At 40.0% G+C, this 17,546-nt stretch overlaps 1 protein-coding gene across 1 annotated transcript in view; it reads right to left on the reverse strand.

The window, feature by feature from the left end:
- Window positions 1-7,459: 7,459 nt before the first annotated feature.
- The window catches only part of TTC23L (tetratricopeptide repeat domain 23 like), a gene marked incomplete at its 5' end in the record, with an annotated part of 70,420 nt that continues 60,333 nt past the window's right edge, over window positions 7,460-17,546 (reverse strand). The window contains 2 exons of the mRNA XM_057495966.1: window positions 7,460-8,964; window positions 13,694-13,777. Coding sequence (XP_057351949.1) covers window positions 8,884-8,964; window positions 13,694-13,777 — 165 coding nt within the window. The remainder of the gene's footprint in view (window positions 8,965-13,693; window positions 13,778-17,546) is intronic.

Genomic DNA, 17,546 nt, shown 5'->3' on the forward strand with positions numbered 1-17,546 from the left:
ATGCATGTTTCTATTTGACCTACAGATTTACTAGTTCAACTTTGTTCAAGTTCCTATGAAACACCACTAGGTGGAACTCAGGCAGGCCAGGATGTTTTGGTGACCACAAATTCATTTCATGCATCACATTTAGAGTATAATCTTATTTTTAAGACCTTGAGTTTTGCCTTTCTCAAGTTCATCTCCTTTTCAGTTAAATTGTGCTTACCATGAATGGGTAGGTAATCTTTTTTTCCATTTTTAATTTATTTCCTGTTTGATAAAGATATGTTTTCACCTAGAATTGCTGAAATGATTCAAAATAATACAAATGAAATGATTTGTTAAATTCTACTTTTCTAATAAAAATAAGTATTGTTACAATAATTTTCATAAGAAGCCAAAAGATTTCTGTGGTGTCCTCAGGTAGTCCCAGTAGGAATTAGTTACAGCTGCTGAAGGGGAAGCATGTGGCATTCTGAGCAGTTTGGGGTGGGGAAGTTTTCAGAACAATGTAGACTGCCTTCTCTCTTTCCCTGTCTTCACAGTGCCTGCTCCTATCCCCACCTGAAACCAAATCTTGGGTCTTGAGAAACTGGGGATATTGTGTAACATTTTCTCTTTCCAATTATGTATTTGGTAGTGTTTTTATACATGAGTTAGGTTCCATGCACCCCAGTGGCAGCTGGCAGCTCTCCCATGGATTTCCCGCTCCAGGAGTAGACAGCTAGTTCCCTAATGAGAAATGCTGCAGGCGGCTTTTGGAGAAGTTGGGGTTCCTATGGCCAAGATCCTCACTGAACTTAAACCACCTGATGATGTAACTGGTCTGTTGCTAGGCTACCAATTCCACACCTTTAGGCAATAAGCTATTATTGCACTTATAGAGAGCTGACCCAGTGCTCTGGGCGGAGGCAGAGACGCTAGTGCTGGACCTACTGCTGGGAGAACAAGCCAGGTAATAAACCCTTTCACCTGAAAGAAATGTTCTACTGTCATTTCTTCGGTCACACTGAATCCATAGCAAACTTGCCGGGGGCCGAAACCCATTGGCAAGACAACTGGCATAGTTGGCAGAATCAACCAGGTACTATGCCAACTGGCTGGTTGGTCACCAACCCCTGTGGGGGCAAGACTTACGGGCCTGTGGTCAGACTAAAATAATTACAGTATACCATATGACAGGTCATTTGCCACTGGCATCCCCAGGAAATGATGAAGTAGATAAATTGGCCCAGATATGTTAGAAGGAAAGTCTGCCTCTGATGTAGCCCAATGGTTACATCAGCGTTCGTTGCATGTGGGGCAAAAGACAGTGTGGGCTGTAGCCCACCAGTGGGGCTTGTCTTTGACCTTTGAAGAAGTTAGTGGAGCCTGGCAGGAGTGTGTCATGTGCTCCAAAAGGGACTGTGGATAAAATGGGAGTTCCTGTGGCCAGGATTCTCACCTGGCCCTGGTTGACTAGCTCACTGCACACCTGTGGGCAATACATGGCTGTTGACTCTGTATAAAGAGCTCTGCCCAGTGCTCTGTGGGCAACATGGTGGCAGGGCTGCAAGGCTGCAGGAGAGAAGAGCAGAGCAGAGGCTGCAGTGGTGGCACTGCTGAGGACAGAGGCCCAGAGGATGGCTGTGTGGGACAGCTGTGCAGACAGAGGGGCCCAGAGGCAGAGACTGGCTTGCTGCACTCAAGATTTGCTCTGAGTGAATGGGATTCTAGTGACTGACCTGCCACTGTGAGAATAAAGTTGGGTATAACCCTTTCACCCCAAGAACATTTTGCTGTCAATTTCTTTGGTCACGTTGAATCCATAGTGAACTTGCCCAAGGCTGAAACCCACTGGCAAGACAGGGACTTACACCGAGTTCCACAGCAACATGGGACAATAGCTAAGGGGCCTATACCCCTCGTCAGATGGCAGACAGACTATATTGCCGCTCTACCTGTGTCAGAAGGATATCAGTATGCCATGACTTGTGTGGGCACAGCTACTGGACTTCTGGTTGCTTTTCCTACCCGTTGTGCAGACCAGCAGATGACCAAAAGAGGCCTGGAGCATCTCTTTGCCACCTATGGCTGACCACAGGTAATTGAGAATGATCAGGGCACCCATTTTACTGGACATACACTGCAAGAATGGGTGCGACAGCTGGGAATCAAATGGAAGTTTCATGTGCCATACAATCCTACCGCAGCAGGCATGATAGAGAGGCACAATGGCTTGTTGAAATACGGACTAATGTCAGATACCAATAGTCTGGGGGATGGTCAGTCTGCTTATGGACTGTGCTACAGTGTTTGAATGAGAGACCCTGAAAGGGAGCCCTGAGACCCGTAGACATGTTAACACATATGGCTGCCTCCCCTATACAACTGCAAGTAAAAACCAAGGAAGAATCACTGAAGCTGAGGTTCAGCCACCAGAATAATATCTTGCTGCCAGTACTAACTGCACTGAACCCTGCAGACTCCATTGAGTGGACATGGCCTTGGTGGACCTTTCAGCACATGGACCAATGATGGCTGGCACTCCTGGCACCTTGGGGACAAGGCCTGGAAGCTGGCCTCTGTATTCCTGCAATAACAGCAGAGTGGCCCCCAAAGGTCAGTAGTGTATTCTGAATGGCAGAAGGTAGGAGCATCTCACCAGGGAGTTTTGTTTTATCATTATGGCCAGTGCATGCACCTCCAGTAGCACTATATATAGACCCTTCAGTAACCCCCATGGGGAAAGGAGTAAAAGTATGGTATACTAGACCTGGAAGGGACCGCCTGCCTGCTACAGTCCTATCACAGGACCACTCTCTTGCATGCATCCTACCTGATGGACAAGATTTGCCTATGTTGGTATTAAAACGTGTCTTACGCTCCTAAGATCTTTGTGGTTTGGGAACTTTCCTCTGGCTTAAGGATTATTATAATTTTTGTTATGTGTATCAAGATCTTGTTGTATCTTAATTTTTGTTATTATCTCTAAGTTGTTATTCTCTGTTGCTGTTGTGGAATCTGGTTATAGTGCTCCAGCTTTCTCACACAGGGAGCATTGTGGAAGATTGAGAGTGTATAGATTGTAAGGCAAGAATCCTGTAGGGGTAGAGTGTGGGAAAGTTGGGGTTCCTGTGGCCAGGATCCTCACTGAACTTAAACCACCTGATGACGTAACTGGCCTGTTGCTAGGCTACCACTTCCACACCTTTAGGTAATAAGCTATTATTGCACTCTATAGAGCTCAGCCCAGTGCTCTGGGCAGAGGCAGAGACACTAGTGCTCCACCTACCGCTGGAAGAACAAGCCAGGTTAATAAACCCTTTCACCCCAAAGAAAACTGTCATTTCTTTGGTCACACTGAATCCATAGCAAACTTGCTGGGGGCTGAAACCCACTGGCAAGACACTGCTGTTCCAAGTTCCTCTGCTATCTGTATTTCAGTCACCACCAGAGGTGTTGGTAATTACTAGAGTAAATGTGTGAAATAGGTTTTCTTTTAGAAAAAATAGCTTGTTGATCAATATATTAGGTAATAGTGGTAGCTCTTTCAGGTAAAACTAGAGTGACTCAGGATATGTGAATATATGACTAAAGTATTTCTAAGTAGTCCCGTCCCCATCCTTGCATGGAGAGGCTGGCTGTAAGAAACTAGTGGGGCTTGTGTACTGTACCCTTAGGCCTAGTACCTGAGGCTTGAACCCTGAATGGTATTGCTTCCTGCCATTTGGTCTAAGAATTTCTGATTGCTTGTAGCTGACTGGATTAGAACGATCCCATCTGGAGTGTTGTCAAGTGTGCCTTAAATGGCCTCTCATGGAAAGTAGCAAATGAACTACCAAGACAGAGAAGTTGGGGCTTCACTGAGAAGCTTGCATAAACTTTGTGCATGCTTACTAAGAAATGTGTAGTAAAATCTGTTTGTGGGACAGTTTGATCTGGGCTTGATTTTTTTTTTCTGACTTGGTACAGAGATTGTAGGAAAATAGCTAACCCTCATCTACCTCAAAAATTTTGATGCCTATTAGCTATTTAAAAGGAATCTTAAAGTTGTATGTGATCTTTTTGACTCAGGTCTGTTAGAAACATCAGGTGTTTGACTGAGTTGGATTATCCACATTGCTGGTTATAAGAATAAAAAAGCCCTTTTTTACTTTAACTCATCAGATCAGGTTAAATGTTTCGGAAGACCAAACATTTCCTCACAAAGCAGTTTTAGTAACCTCAAACAGGTTATGACTAAAAATACGTCCAAATAGTATGTTAAAATGTTCACCAATAAACTACTTAGGTTTTGCAGAATTACAAAAGAATCAGAACTGAAGAGAATGAAAGTAAAGTAAGCGAAAGGGAAGGTAATGGAGTCCCACTGACATAAGAAACTAACTTAAAGAATGTGTCTAAAAAAATACTTCTTCCCCCTGTAGTTAAGAGATCAAGATCCTGGTTTCTAATAACTCATGGGTATTTACCTGTAATTCTGCTGCTAAGTGGACCTTTTTTTTTTTTCAGAATCCTTAGTTCTGCTTTTGATTAACCACTGTTATCATTGTTGATAAATATATTTTATGGTTGAGAATTTTTGTTATCCACAAGGTTGGCTTTTTTGTTGGCTATCATGTATAGACTTTCTCTTCACGATAATAGAAGACCTAGAGGAAAGGAGAAAAACATTTGTAAATTTTTCTTGTTTCTTGCCTTCTCTTCTCCTGGCACTAGATCACACTGCCTTATTGAGCTAGAAGGCTGAACTCTGGTGCAACAGACTCCGTCACCATGTGACCATACCCTCAAAATGCTGACTCTTCTAGCAGGCAGGCCTCCAAAATATTACTGGAGTCTTGGGCTTTCTCCCTAAAGAGAGGGGAGCTTTTCCTTTGATTCAGATGACAAGCCAAGGATATCTAAGATAACGTGGATTGCTTTTAATCACAGCTAAAAAAAAAAAAAAAGGGTCTAATTTAGGGCCTTTATATTGTTCATGATTTTCAGATGATTTCTTCTCAATACCAGACTCATAGTCCAGAGGCCCTGCAAGTGCTAAAAGGAGGCTCTATCTCCTCCACTTCCAACCATTAAGATTTCCCTACTCATTTCCTAATACTAGAGAAGTTGGACTGGAGTTAGAAGTATTCTGGACTAAAAGGCCAATCCAGAAACCCAGTTTCTATTAAGTGTTCTTCATTCACCCAGCTAGTTAGACCTCAAGCCTGCAAAAAGTGTGGTTTTCATAGACCGTTTTACTGAAGAAAAAATTAAAATGTTCCACAGAAATATGATACAAAATTTTATGAACAGCTTGAGGTTTTTTATATGCAAATCCTACTAAAGACTGATTCATTCTCTACTACTTGCAAAAAATACAGAAAGTTATCAGGCATCTTAACTTCCTTCTCAACGAACCAAGATATAATGTGATTTCAGATTTCAGGAGGAATAGGCAAAAGTCAATTACCCCCTGCGCCTCATAAATTCAGATGTGGCAAAGATCTGAGAGGGATCTCAGGCTGGAACTAGCAATCAGCCTAAGCCTTACAGCTCTTCCACCACACGGTGGCAGGATTCCTTTTGCTGGAAATTTACAGGCCACTGAAAGAGTTCTGATTTCCACAGTGAAAATATTCTCTTTGAATTTTAAGTAATTGTGCCAGACTGTCTCGTCTATGTATTATCTGTATTTCCAGGGGCTGATAGGCTTGAGCTCACTTTTGAGATGTTAACCAGTGAAATGTTTTCCACACTAGTTTGGTGGTAGCTTTTAACCGGGGGTAGTTAGTAGCTCCAATTTCCTTTTGCTTCCTGCACCAATGGTAGAACTACAAGGTAATAGTCAAAACCCAAGCTTTCTGTAAAAATAAAAATAGCTGTTATTTATTACATGTATTACCATGTGGCCAGGAAATCTTGCTAACAACTTTATATACATTATCTCATTTATTTTCACAGCAACACTAAGAGATAGGTATGTTCTCATCTGCATTCTAAGGATGAGGAAACCAGGATTACACATAGTAGGAAGTGGTCGTTTTAGGGTTTGAACCTAGGCTTGTCTGCCTCCAGAACTAGAGCTCTTAACCACCATAAGTCATAAAGAGAAATTAGGGATATGCCAAAAGTCATGTTTCTGTGATCAGATAAAATAGTTCATTGGTGAGGTAGTCAATGTTCATGAAGACTTATGTCATGAAATGGGGTCCAGATTCTTTGCCAAACTCAATGTGCAAAGGGAAGGAGGCATGACAAAGGGCACTGTATCAAAGGAATGGTAAGTTCTTTATGGCTGTTGTACAAGACGGCATTTCCTAAAGGGTAGTGCAAGGAATGCTGATTTCAAGGATGCCCACTGGTTTACATGGAGGAGACAGAAAGGCTCTGTGGCAGAAATCAGTTTAGGAAAAAAACCAAACTGGGTTAACCAGAGTGACACATGTTCATTTCCTGGACTTCTCAGAAATTTTAATATACTAAATTTCCCAACAGGCATGCTGAGAAGAAATTAATTTTTTAAAAGCCACTGTATTCATACATACCTGAATTACTCTTGAAATTTCCTAATACTAGAGAATACTACAAAGTAGAGAAAGTCTCTAAGATTTGGTTTTATTTAAAGCAAGAGGGATAGCAAATGTTTGAACTGAGGGTAAAAGATAGAATGTAAATGAAACCCTCTCTGAAGTGTTTTCTAGCTTTCTTGGATGGTCTCTCCTTTCTGCTCTCATTGTACAGGGACTTCATGCTTTCATTATTTCTTCATGTTTTATCTCGCACTACATTGTTGTCTCACCAGATATTTGTTGAAGGAGTGAAGATGAGGAAACTGAGGCTCAGAATGTTTATGTAACTAAGGGTCACATAGCTGTTTCATAGCAGAGTTGGGATTCACACACAGGGTGCCCTGCTCAAAGTATACTGCTCTTTTCACTATACCTGTATAGCGGTTTGTGGCAGAAGTTCAGCTATTCCCCCACCCAGACCCCATGGCAGACAGTTACTAATAAATCAACTCCACCAAACCCAGCCTTTTGCTCTGGAGCCTTAGCATCACTAGGAACCACTAACAGAGTGGGCCCATGAGATGAAATGTATTTGACGACCTTGCCCTATTCCACACTATACCATCAGTCCATTTTTGTGGACATGGCAGAATAGTGTTGACTATAGAATTTCCCCATTGCTCTGCTAATGACAAGGTACCCTGAGCTCTTTGTCACTTAGCAGCCTCCATTTCCCCTCAAGGAGAGCCTAAGGTAGGGAGCCATATTTTCACTTCTCTCTCTGTCCTCATGCCTCCAGCTCTTTCTATAATCCTGATTTGGAAAAGCTGCTGCCCCTTGGCACATGGTGCTAGAGCAGGTTGTGCTTCTCCCCCATTCATATACCAAAGTTGCCCAAATATTTTTCCCTTTCATTCTGTAGTCAGTGTTGGAATATTTACTAATAAATTATAGAGAAATAATATGAATAGCAGCAGCCAGAAAATCAGGTTGTGGAGCATAAATGTTATCACTAAAGTCTTACCCAACACTGGATTGGCTGACACAAAACTTACTGAGCATATCACCTATTCCCCTCCTTGCTGCAGTGCTCTCTGGAGATAATCTCCCCAAATCCTACTTTTCTTTGGCTTTCCACCCCCAGCCCCTCAGCCCAGAAGCTTCTTTCTATTTTGTTCACATGACCAAGAGGACAGTAGATCACATAGATTAGTGGGTATTGAGGTACCTTCTCTCTTTCCCCCCTTGTAAAGAGAAAAGGATGGTTTTCTTTGTTTCCTTCTGTTGGCTTCTATAGTTTAAGACCCATCAAAAGTTACCCCAATGTAACTTCATCGTGCAGTTGTCCTACAGATATCTAACAAGGACAAAGATGAAGTTGATACACCATACTTTGATACTTCCAGTAAGTTTGGATGATTAACTATTGTAATAGGAGTTGTAAGAGAAGCTATTATTTATTGAGCACTTACCATATACTAGATACTGTGCTAAGTGCTTTATGTAAATTATCTCATTTACTCTTCATTATGTTTCCATAGTACAGATACTATTCTAATCCTCACTGGAGAAAACATCTCAGGGTAACTTGCCTGATGACACACAGAAAATGGCAGAGCATTGATTCAAACACAAGTCTGTCTGACTCTAAAGTCCATGACCTTAAACTATAGTCTTCTAACTAGTACCATCCTGTCTACTTTGACAGATAATGAGCGAGTTCCTGATTTGGGGAGGTATTTAATTAAGTACTAGACAAACAGGAATCTCAAAAATCTGTTCTACCAATACAGCTCACTCTAAAATCAGTGGTGATTTTTTATTTGACAATATAATGGCTTATTACTAATCATTCTCTTATCATTACCTCTAATTAGCACATATGTATCAGTCATCTTTCTGAGCAGTTTTACTTATATTAATTCAATCAGTCACAATACCTTGCAAAGTAGGTATTATTGTCCCCAGTTTATATCTGAGGACACTGAGAAGTAATAACAGCTGGGAGTATAACCTAGGCATCTGGCTGTAGTCCATTCTTTTAATACATAATACTGTATGTTAATATTTGACATATATGCCATACTCTTTAAAAATTTCTTTATTATCAAAGATACATATATTTGTCAAAAGAAAACAAAATTCAAATAATACAAATATATAACATAGAAGTTGAAAGCCCCCATAATCCTATGTCCCAGAGATAATTTCTGTTACCTTCACTGACTACATATTTACATGTATTTATGGTTATACTACATATAATGCTCACTAATACATTTTTTTTCATGTTTTTACCCCTACCAATATATCTTTGGTGTTTTTCCATAACCCTTTACAGCTCTACTTCATACTTTTGAATGACCATATTATGGTCATAAACATGCATCTTATTATTTGGACATAAACATGTATCAGTGTTTAGCTACTGAGACATCCAAGTTTTTCCTACCATTTTGTGATGAAAGAAAATTCTACAAGGAAAGAAGGTCCTCCTGCATGACCCCTAAAGAATACAATAAAAATTATTATAATAATTTATATTTCACAATCTTACTATATGTCCTACACTAAGTAATGCAGTTAGAGTGCTCATATTTTTTTAGATGAAGAAAGGAACACATAGGAAATCTTACTAAGTAGAAAAGCTCAAATTTGAGTCCTGTTTTGATTCCAGACCACCACATGTAGTCTCTAAAATAAGTGTAAGTGTTCTCCAAAGTTCTTCCCTAAGCCTTCTCATTTCACATACACGTATTCCATGGATTTCCTACCCATTCCCTTAGCTTCAGGGCCTATCTCCTTGAGCTCCTGATTCAATCAGTCTATTAGACATTGCCAGGTGGTACTGTGGGCCTGAAACAACACATCCAAAGTGGAAATCATCTTCAGATGCCATAGATGTCCTCCAAGATGATCTCCTCTTGCCAATACTGTTTCACTTAATAGCATTGCCATTCACCCACCTGTCCAAGCTAGAAACTTCGAAAGCCACCTTTGACTTCTACCTCCATTACACCTTACAAGTAATTGGTCCCAAGGTCTTGTCAATACGGACTCCAAATTGTTTCTCAATCCATCGTATGTTCCTTCCATAGTAGTTCCTATTACAGTTTTAGATAATGAAGGCTCTCAGCACCTCTCCCTTGGACTATTGTATCTGCCTCCTAACTGGTCTCCCTACTTCTCATATTTCCCTAGGTCCCATCTATCTATCCTTCCTATTAATGTTCTAAAGCCAATAATTGATCATATCACATCCTGCTGAAAACTTTTTAATAGTTGCCTGTTATCTACTGAATAAATTGTAAATTCCTTAACATGGCACATAAAACATTCTGTAATCTGGCCTCAATTTATTTTTCCAAACTCATCTCCAGGGTGTTCCAACCACTCACAGTCACTTGCTTTTCCTCAGAATTATCAAGTATTTCCATGCCACTATTATTTTGTTCATGCTATTGAAATGCCATCCTCTGGCTTCTTTTCCAGCTGCTGGTTATTTTACTTTTCTTCCTTCAAAGACCCAGCACCCTGCCTCCTGCATATGCACAGTTTACACCGACATTTCTAGCCTCATAATTTATTCTTGCCCTCTTTATTTACATTCCTATTAAAGCTTTACTACAGACTAACTTATGATCTGGTCATGTGTGTCTGTTTTCCTGAAGAACTATATCTTAAACATACTACTTTTTCTAGTGCTTAGAAAGAACCTGATATATCAGTGATTAAAACTGAATTACATTTGTGATTCATGTAAAAGACTAACAAACAATCTTGAAGTTTACTTCCAAATCTGAGATTTTCTGTGCCTTTTCTATACACTGAAGTCTTATTTGAGGCCCTTGCAACTATCATTTAACCTTGGAGTTAACTATTTCAAGGGGTCAGTTCTGCTTTCAGTCCTTCACAGAGGCTTTAAAAAACAAGGATTGGGGCTCCTGGCAATGAAAGTCCAGTGAGTGTTGTCATTGAATTTCCGGACGAGGTGGGGTAATAAGTACAAGAGCACATCAGACAACTAGCAGAGCTCCAGGACATCTGGGATTGATTGTTCCAGTGAGATGCTCAAACAAAAAGAACAATTCTTGTACTGTTGGGGTTTTTTTTTGTTGTTGTTGTTTTTGACATCTGGGCTTTGGCAGCTATTCCTATGGCTTTGCTCAGCAGTTCTGGAGGAATGAAGCATGGGCCTGTTTTAGGGAAAGAAAAACCTTCTCTGATTCAACTTCTGCTACAGCTGGGTCCTTCAAAAGACTCTTCCTTTCCCCTTGTTGGGACTTTATGGCAGGTCTGGGTCTCATTGTCATTTAGTCAAGAGAAGAAGTCAGTGTCCAAGCCCCCAAAGAAACTCATGCTACCTGGGGTTTGAATTAGGTTATACCAATGCCTCCTAAGTTCTCCCTCACCTGTGGTTCTTTTCAAAACATGAATAAGGAATGAGGAACAACAAAGGACTGGAAAGAAAAGCAACTTAAGGCTTCTGAGGAAACATTCACTCTAGCTATTCTGAAGTTTATCTTTTTAAAAAGAAGCTGAGTAGAACTTTAGCTCCAGTTTTGAGGAAACATCATGCATTTCTTCTCTGATACTAAATCTTTTGTTCTTTTAGTTTCATTATTACCTTCAAAGTACAAAATGCACTTATATGTTGAGAAATTCAAACACTCAAACATTAGATATGGTAATACTCCTTAACAACTACCCTTAATTTCAAATATTCTGACCTGCTGCCCTGTACTGGAGAGAAGTGGGTGGGGAAAGTATTTTGCTAACATTTATCAAGCAAATACTCTGCCAGCCATGGTCCTACGCATGCTATATACATATATTTTTTTATTTATACCCACGGCAACTCTCTGTGGCATACTATTATCTGTATTTTAGTGATGAAGAAGCCAAGGTTCAAGCAGGTTAAACCCTTTGCCCAAGCCCACATATTTAGTAAGTGGCAGAGGCAGGTTAAGATGGCAGGACTGACTCCAGTAACATATACTCTTTACACATTACTCTTACTATAAAATAATGATTGTGTAATATACAACAGTTTCTTATTTAAACATTCTGACCTATTATCTCTAGCATCTCAGAGAGACAATAATTATTATTTTGTTATTATGCCAACATCACTGAGCAGGTATGACCTTCCAGGCTCTGACTTAAGTACTGCACTATATATGATCTTACTAATTTTCGGAAAATTCACTTGTTGAGGGAGGTACTTTTATTTAATTGATGAATAGAGGCTGAGAGGGGTTAAGTAACTTCTAACCTAGGTTGGAGAGCTAAGTTTTAAATCCAGGCAGTCTGCCTTCACAGTGTAAGCTGCTCTGCCTACAGAGAGCACATTCTGGAGTTAGAGCTTGATTCAAATCCCAGCCCTGCCTCTTCCTGGGTAAGTTAATTAGAACATATTAGGCCTTAGTGTCCCTACATGTAAAATGAGGCTCGTAAACTCCTGATCAGGTGTCTGCATGTGTATTCTCAAATTCATCTAAGTCAGAAACCCTATTACATAGTAAAAGAAGTACATTTTTGAAATACAGCAGATCTGTGTTCAAATCTTTCTACACTTAAAGATACTTGAGACATTCTGAGTCTCAGTTTCATTATTTGAATATGGGAGATAAAATACCTACTTGAATAAAAACAAAGCAAAACTCAAGGAACAAAACAGCAGTAGCAAGAAGGGACTAGTGATTACCAAAGGGAACGGGATTGAGAGAGTGGGCGGAGAGGGAGGGAGAAGGGGTCTAAGGGGCACTATAATTAGCATTCACAATATAGGTAGGTCACAAGGAAGGCAGTACAGCACAGAGAAGACAAATAATGACTCTGTAACATCTTACTACACTGATAGATAGTGACTGTTTGGGAGGGGTGAGGATTTGATAATGTGGGTGAATGTTGAAACCACAATGTTCATGTGAAACTTCCGTAAGATTCTGTGTCAATGATACTTTAAAAAAAATTAGCAGACAATAATAAATATTTCTTATCTCAAAAAAAACTTGCTTGATAGGAGTATTTATGGATCAGAAATAGAATATGTACTTTACAATGCCAGGAAATTGGAAGGAGTTCTCTATTGTAGTTATTATTCATATTGTTATGGTTATTGACCAAGAAAATACACTTTCATATACACTAGCAGGCAGGGGGCAACAAGTTCCTTATATTACTTAGAGGCTGGAGAACCCTCTGTCCTAGATAATGATAAAACAGGAGACAGTCTTCTGTTGGGCTTACTTTAGGTATGGCTTCTGACTAAGGAATAGGATGGGCTGAATATATTCTCCATGTTCATCTTGCCCCTGACCTGTCCTGCTGGTGAGAAGGGTACCAATTGTGAGCCGCCACCAATGAACTGAAATCAGGGTCATACCCGTCACCCCATAACAAAGCCACTCTTTGTTAGAGAGCTCTGGGGGAAAAGCACATGGCCTTTAGAGTCACACTTGCTGAGTCCCAACCTCCAAGACTAAGTAAATTTAGACAAGTTCCTTTGCAGAACATGGAGCCCCACTCTGTCAAATGTGAGCTATCATATTTGGTATTTACGAGGATTAAATACTTTATGAATAGGGCCTACCTCAGTTTTACAGGTTTTGCATACACTCAACAAATCTTAGTTCTCTTCTTTTTTAGAATAGTTCAAGGTCAACATCATTCATCATTCATCATCTCAACTGAGATGAACAAAAAGCAATATGCCAAAGATAAAGAAGGGGGCAAGTCTGCACAACACACTCTCCTTGGCTTAAATTCTAAACATTTAAAAGATCTGAAGGTCTTTTATTTCTAACATTGGAGACAACTATATTCCCCCAAATTTGCCTTATGTTTATGTATCTAGATTTTGTATATTCAGCTAAAAAAAATAAGTTTAATGTATTTATTTACTTTGTGCAATACATACTACATCTATCTCAGGCTGTCGGCTGAGACACTGTCTTGTAGGATATGGTCATAATGCTCAGAATTCAAAGATATGTTAGAAATACTAAATATTATTGCAGCAGACCCCTATAACATTGGGTTCTAGGAAATTACTAGAAATTGACAAGTCACCTCCTGTACAGGATTTGGCCCAAATCCATAGTACAGGTTGGCATTTTGCCTTACTATCAAGAATAACAAAAAAATCGCCCTTCACTAAATGAATCTGGGAGAGGCCATGCTCTCCGCATATCCACACTGATGACCTGTGAATGACCAGGACCAGAACTCACCTCTGCAGGAGAGTAAGGAGATTTTTTTGTGTCTCTGCTTTTGCTGTGCTCACTCCCATATAAGAGAATTTGAATCATCAGACACTGAAAGCAAATCGAGAAACACAACAGGTTAAAGAGAATCAGATAGCAAGCACTTTATAAACCAAACTGAGGAAAGCACCAATGGAACTGAGATGTCACAAGTGTACATTTCAAATATCTGAACTATAATTCACCTGGTTCCCTACCAAGGAGGAAAATGAGTCTGAATTGAAGGCTTTGCATAGTTCATGCTGTATGTGTATCATTCCACTTCACTGTACCTACCACATATGGATGTGAATAACTGAAGTAATAGGGCCAAAAATTGATAGCAGCCATATTTAAAACCTGGCTACAATACTGACTTCCATTAGGGTTTTCCAAATGCATGCAACCAAATGGATTAATATAAATGAAATCTGTATATATATCTCAAATTTGCATTGCATTTTCATGCTGAAATTACTCTTAGATAGCTTTCCTTTTAAATGTTATTGTTGACTTTTCCAGTCAACTTGGAATAACAGGGATTAAATTTACCCTTGCACCTGAAACAACCAAAAAAAGAAAAAAGAAAAAGTAGACAAAATATATGAAATAACTTTCAAGGCACAGACCATCATACAACAAAGGACAGTAATCCCTAAGAGAGGGAAAACAAGTAAGATAGGCCCTATTGTTGCCCTAGATTACTTCTCTGAGAGCATTTCCAGGCCATGATGCAGAGAAGGAAACCAAGTGAAGCTCAGCAGACTCCCTGAATTAAGGATTTGGAGCTGAGAGTCCTAGCACAGAAAAAGAGCCGGGAATACCTGCAGTGGGTCCTCCTCAAGTATTCAAGAGTACTGACTAGCACATATGTGTGAGAAAACTGCCCAAGGCCAAGAAAAGAATCATCTAAAGGGGCTGGTGGGAATGGTGCATGGTGCTTATATAAAGCCAGGTAAAGTGCATGTTCTCAGCAGCCAAACTGGAAAGCCTCACTGTTCATGGCTTTGGGATAATAAGCCCTTGACTACATGCTGCTCTAGCTGCATCTGATGAATCTTAAAAGTAAGACCTAAAAGGACTAAACTGTAATTTAACTGAGTTCTAGAAAAAAGTTCAAGAATACTGTAGGAATACGAAAGCATCCAATATCCAACAAATAATGTGTGGAATCCAAATAAAGATTACATAAGCATGCAAAGAAGCAGAAAAGCGTGAACAATATGAGAAAAATCAATCAAAACCAACCCAAACTGACACAGATGTTAGAATTAGCAGAAAGTGTATTAAAGCTGTTATTGTAACATCATTCCATGTGTTACAAAAGTTAAGTGGGGAAATGAAAAAATATTTTGAAAAAGACCGAAATCAAACTTTCAGAGATGGAAACTATAATGTCTGATAGGAAAAAAGCACTGGATGGGATTAAAGGCAAGTTTGACATTGGTGGAAAAAAAAACTAGTGAACTTGAATGCACAGTAATAGCAACTACTTATAAAGGAAAATCATAAATCATCTCAATAGGTGCAGAAAAAACAATTTAATATTTAACATAGAATTTTGTAAAATCCAACATCCATTCCTGATTTTAAAAAATCAGCAAACTAGGAAAAGGGAACTTCCTCAACATGATAAAGGATATCTATTAAAAATCTACAGCTAACATCAAACCTAATGACAAAAGACTAAATTCTTTTCTCCTGGAAACAGGAATTAGGGATGCCTATTCTCACCACTTCTACTTAATATTGTACTAGATGTTCTAGTGAGTGCAATAAGGTAAGAAGAAAAAATAAAAGCCCAAATTGGAATGAAAGAAGTGAAACTTTATTTGCATCTATGTAGAAAATCTGATGACTCTATAAGAAAGCTACTATAACAAGTGAGTTGAGTAAGGTCATGGAATACAAAATTATTATATTAAAAGAAAAACATTTCTGGTAATGAAAAAACTCCCAGTAAACAAAATGTCAGTACCAGATAGCTTCACAGCTGAATTCTATCAAATATTTGAAGAAGAGCTAATACCCACCCTTCTTAAAGTATTCCAAAAAGTACAAGAGGAGGGAATACTTCCATACTCATTTTATGAGGCCAGCATAATACCAAAAGCAGACGAAGACACTACAAAAAAGAGAACTATAGACCAATATCCCTCATGAACATAGATGCAAATACCCTCAACAAAATATTAGCAAACTGAATTCAAAAACACATCAAAAGGATCGTCTGGCAGAGAAAAAGATGGTGGATTAGGAAGGCAAGGTGGAAACCTCCTCCCAGAAACAAATAAAAAAACAAAAATACAGCAAATACAACTAAACCTAAAATGACCTGAAGACTGCAGAACAGACTACCTACATCTGGGGAAGAAGAGAAGACCTCACAAAAAAGGGTAAAGTGGCAAAGCCAAGATCAAGCAGGACCCAAGCCCTCTCCCATCCCCAGCCCACAGGCAGGGAAAAGAGGAACAGAGTGGGAAGGGGTAGGAGCCCAGGATTGCTGAACTGGCCCTGGAGATCTGCACTGGGAGTATGAACCCACATTACATGGTGTTCTGGTGATTAGCGGCTTGGACAACAAAGACAGGTAGAACACTCTGGGAGGCTGAGATGCCAGCCGTGTGTGGAGAACAGGCATGCTCCACTGGTCCCCATGAGACAAAAGCAAAGTGGGCAGTTTGAAAGACTTCCTAGCAGTGGGAGGGATGCCAGAGGAGTGAACTCTTGGGATCCCCTGACACTCCATCTCTGTCGCTGGCAGTGCAGCCACAAAGTTCTTCCCTGTGCACATGGCCAGCAGACAACCCACTTGATCTGGCCAGTAGTGTCAGATTTTGCTGCCTGGTGAGGTGAGGGAGACCTCCCCAGCTTTCTCACCTATTTCAGCACAACCGGGGATGTGCCTGCAGCAGCCAGTTGGAAGAGCTCCTTCCTCCCCATGGGTGTCCAAGCCAGGTACTGCATGTTAGGCCTGGGCAGAACTGTATATCAACCTGCCCATCCCATTAACCCTGCAGCCCTGCCACTGCTGCAGGCCAAGCAGAGGGTGGCCCAGCAGATTTCATCACTGATCATAAAGGTACGGCCAAACTACTGCCTGCCTAGAATGAGACCACTACAAGCCAGACAGAAAGGTGGCCCCACCTACTACACACCAACAGCTGGGGCTCCTACACAGGAAAGTAAAGTCTTGAGCTTCTGGGCAGTACAGCGTACCTCCTGCATAAAGCTACTATTCCATAGATCAGGAAGCAGCAGCGCCATCTATTACAAAGGAAGAAAAAAAGAATCCCTGAAAAATGAGGAGGCAGAGGAATATGTTCCAAACAAAGCTACAAGACAAGACAACAAAAAAAGCTAAATGAAACAAATCACCAATACTCTTGATAAAGATTTCAAAGTAAAAGTCATAAACATGCTCACAGATCTACAGAAAAATACTTAAAATCTCAGGGAGACATCAACAAAAAGATAAAAGACCTGAAAAAGAGCAACTCAGAGGTGAAGAACATGATATCTGAAATAAAACATACAATGGAGGTATTTGGGAGTAGATTATTACAGGTCAAAGAAAATGTAAATGAAATGGAAATTATGTAACAGGAAAACAATGAGGTTGAAAAACAGAAAGAAAAAAGGATCTCTAGAAATGAAAGCTGTATGATCAATCCAAATGGAACAATATTCACATAATAGGGGTACCAGAAGGAGAAGAGGGAGACAAAGGAAGAGAAAGTCTCTTGGAGGGAATAATTAGAAGGAAATAGACACTCAGGTCACGGAAGCACAGAGAACCTCTAACAAAAAGAATACCAGGAAGGCAACACCAAGACATATA

Source organism: Manis pentadactyla, chromosome 2 (assembly GCF_030020395.1).
Source record: "Manis pentadactyla isolate mManPen7 chromosome 2, mManPen7.hap1, whole genome shotgun sequence".
NCBI classification, from domain to species: domain Eukaryota; kingdom Metazoa; phylum Chordata; class Mammalia; order Pholidota; family Manidae; genus Manis; species Manis pentadactyla.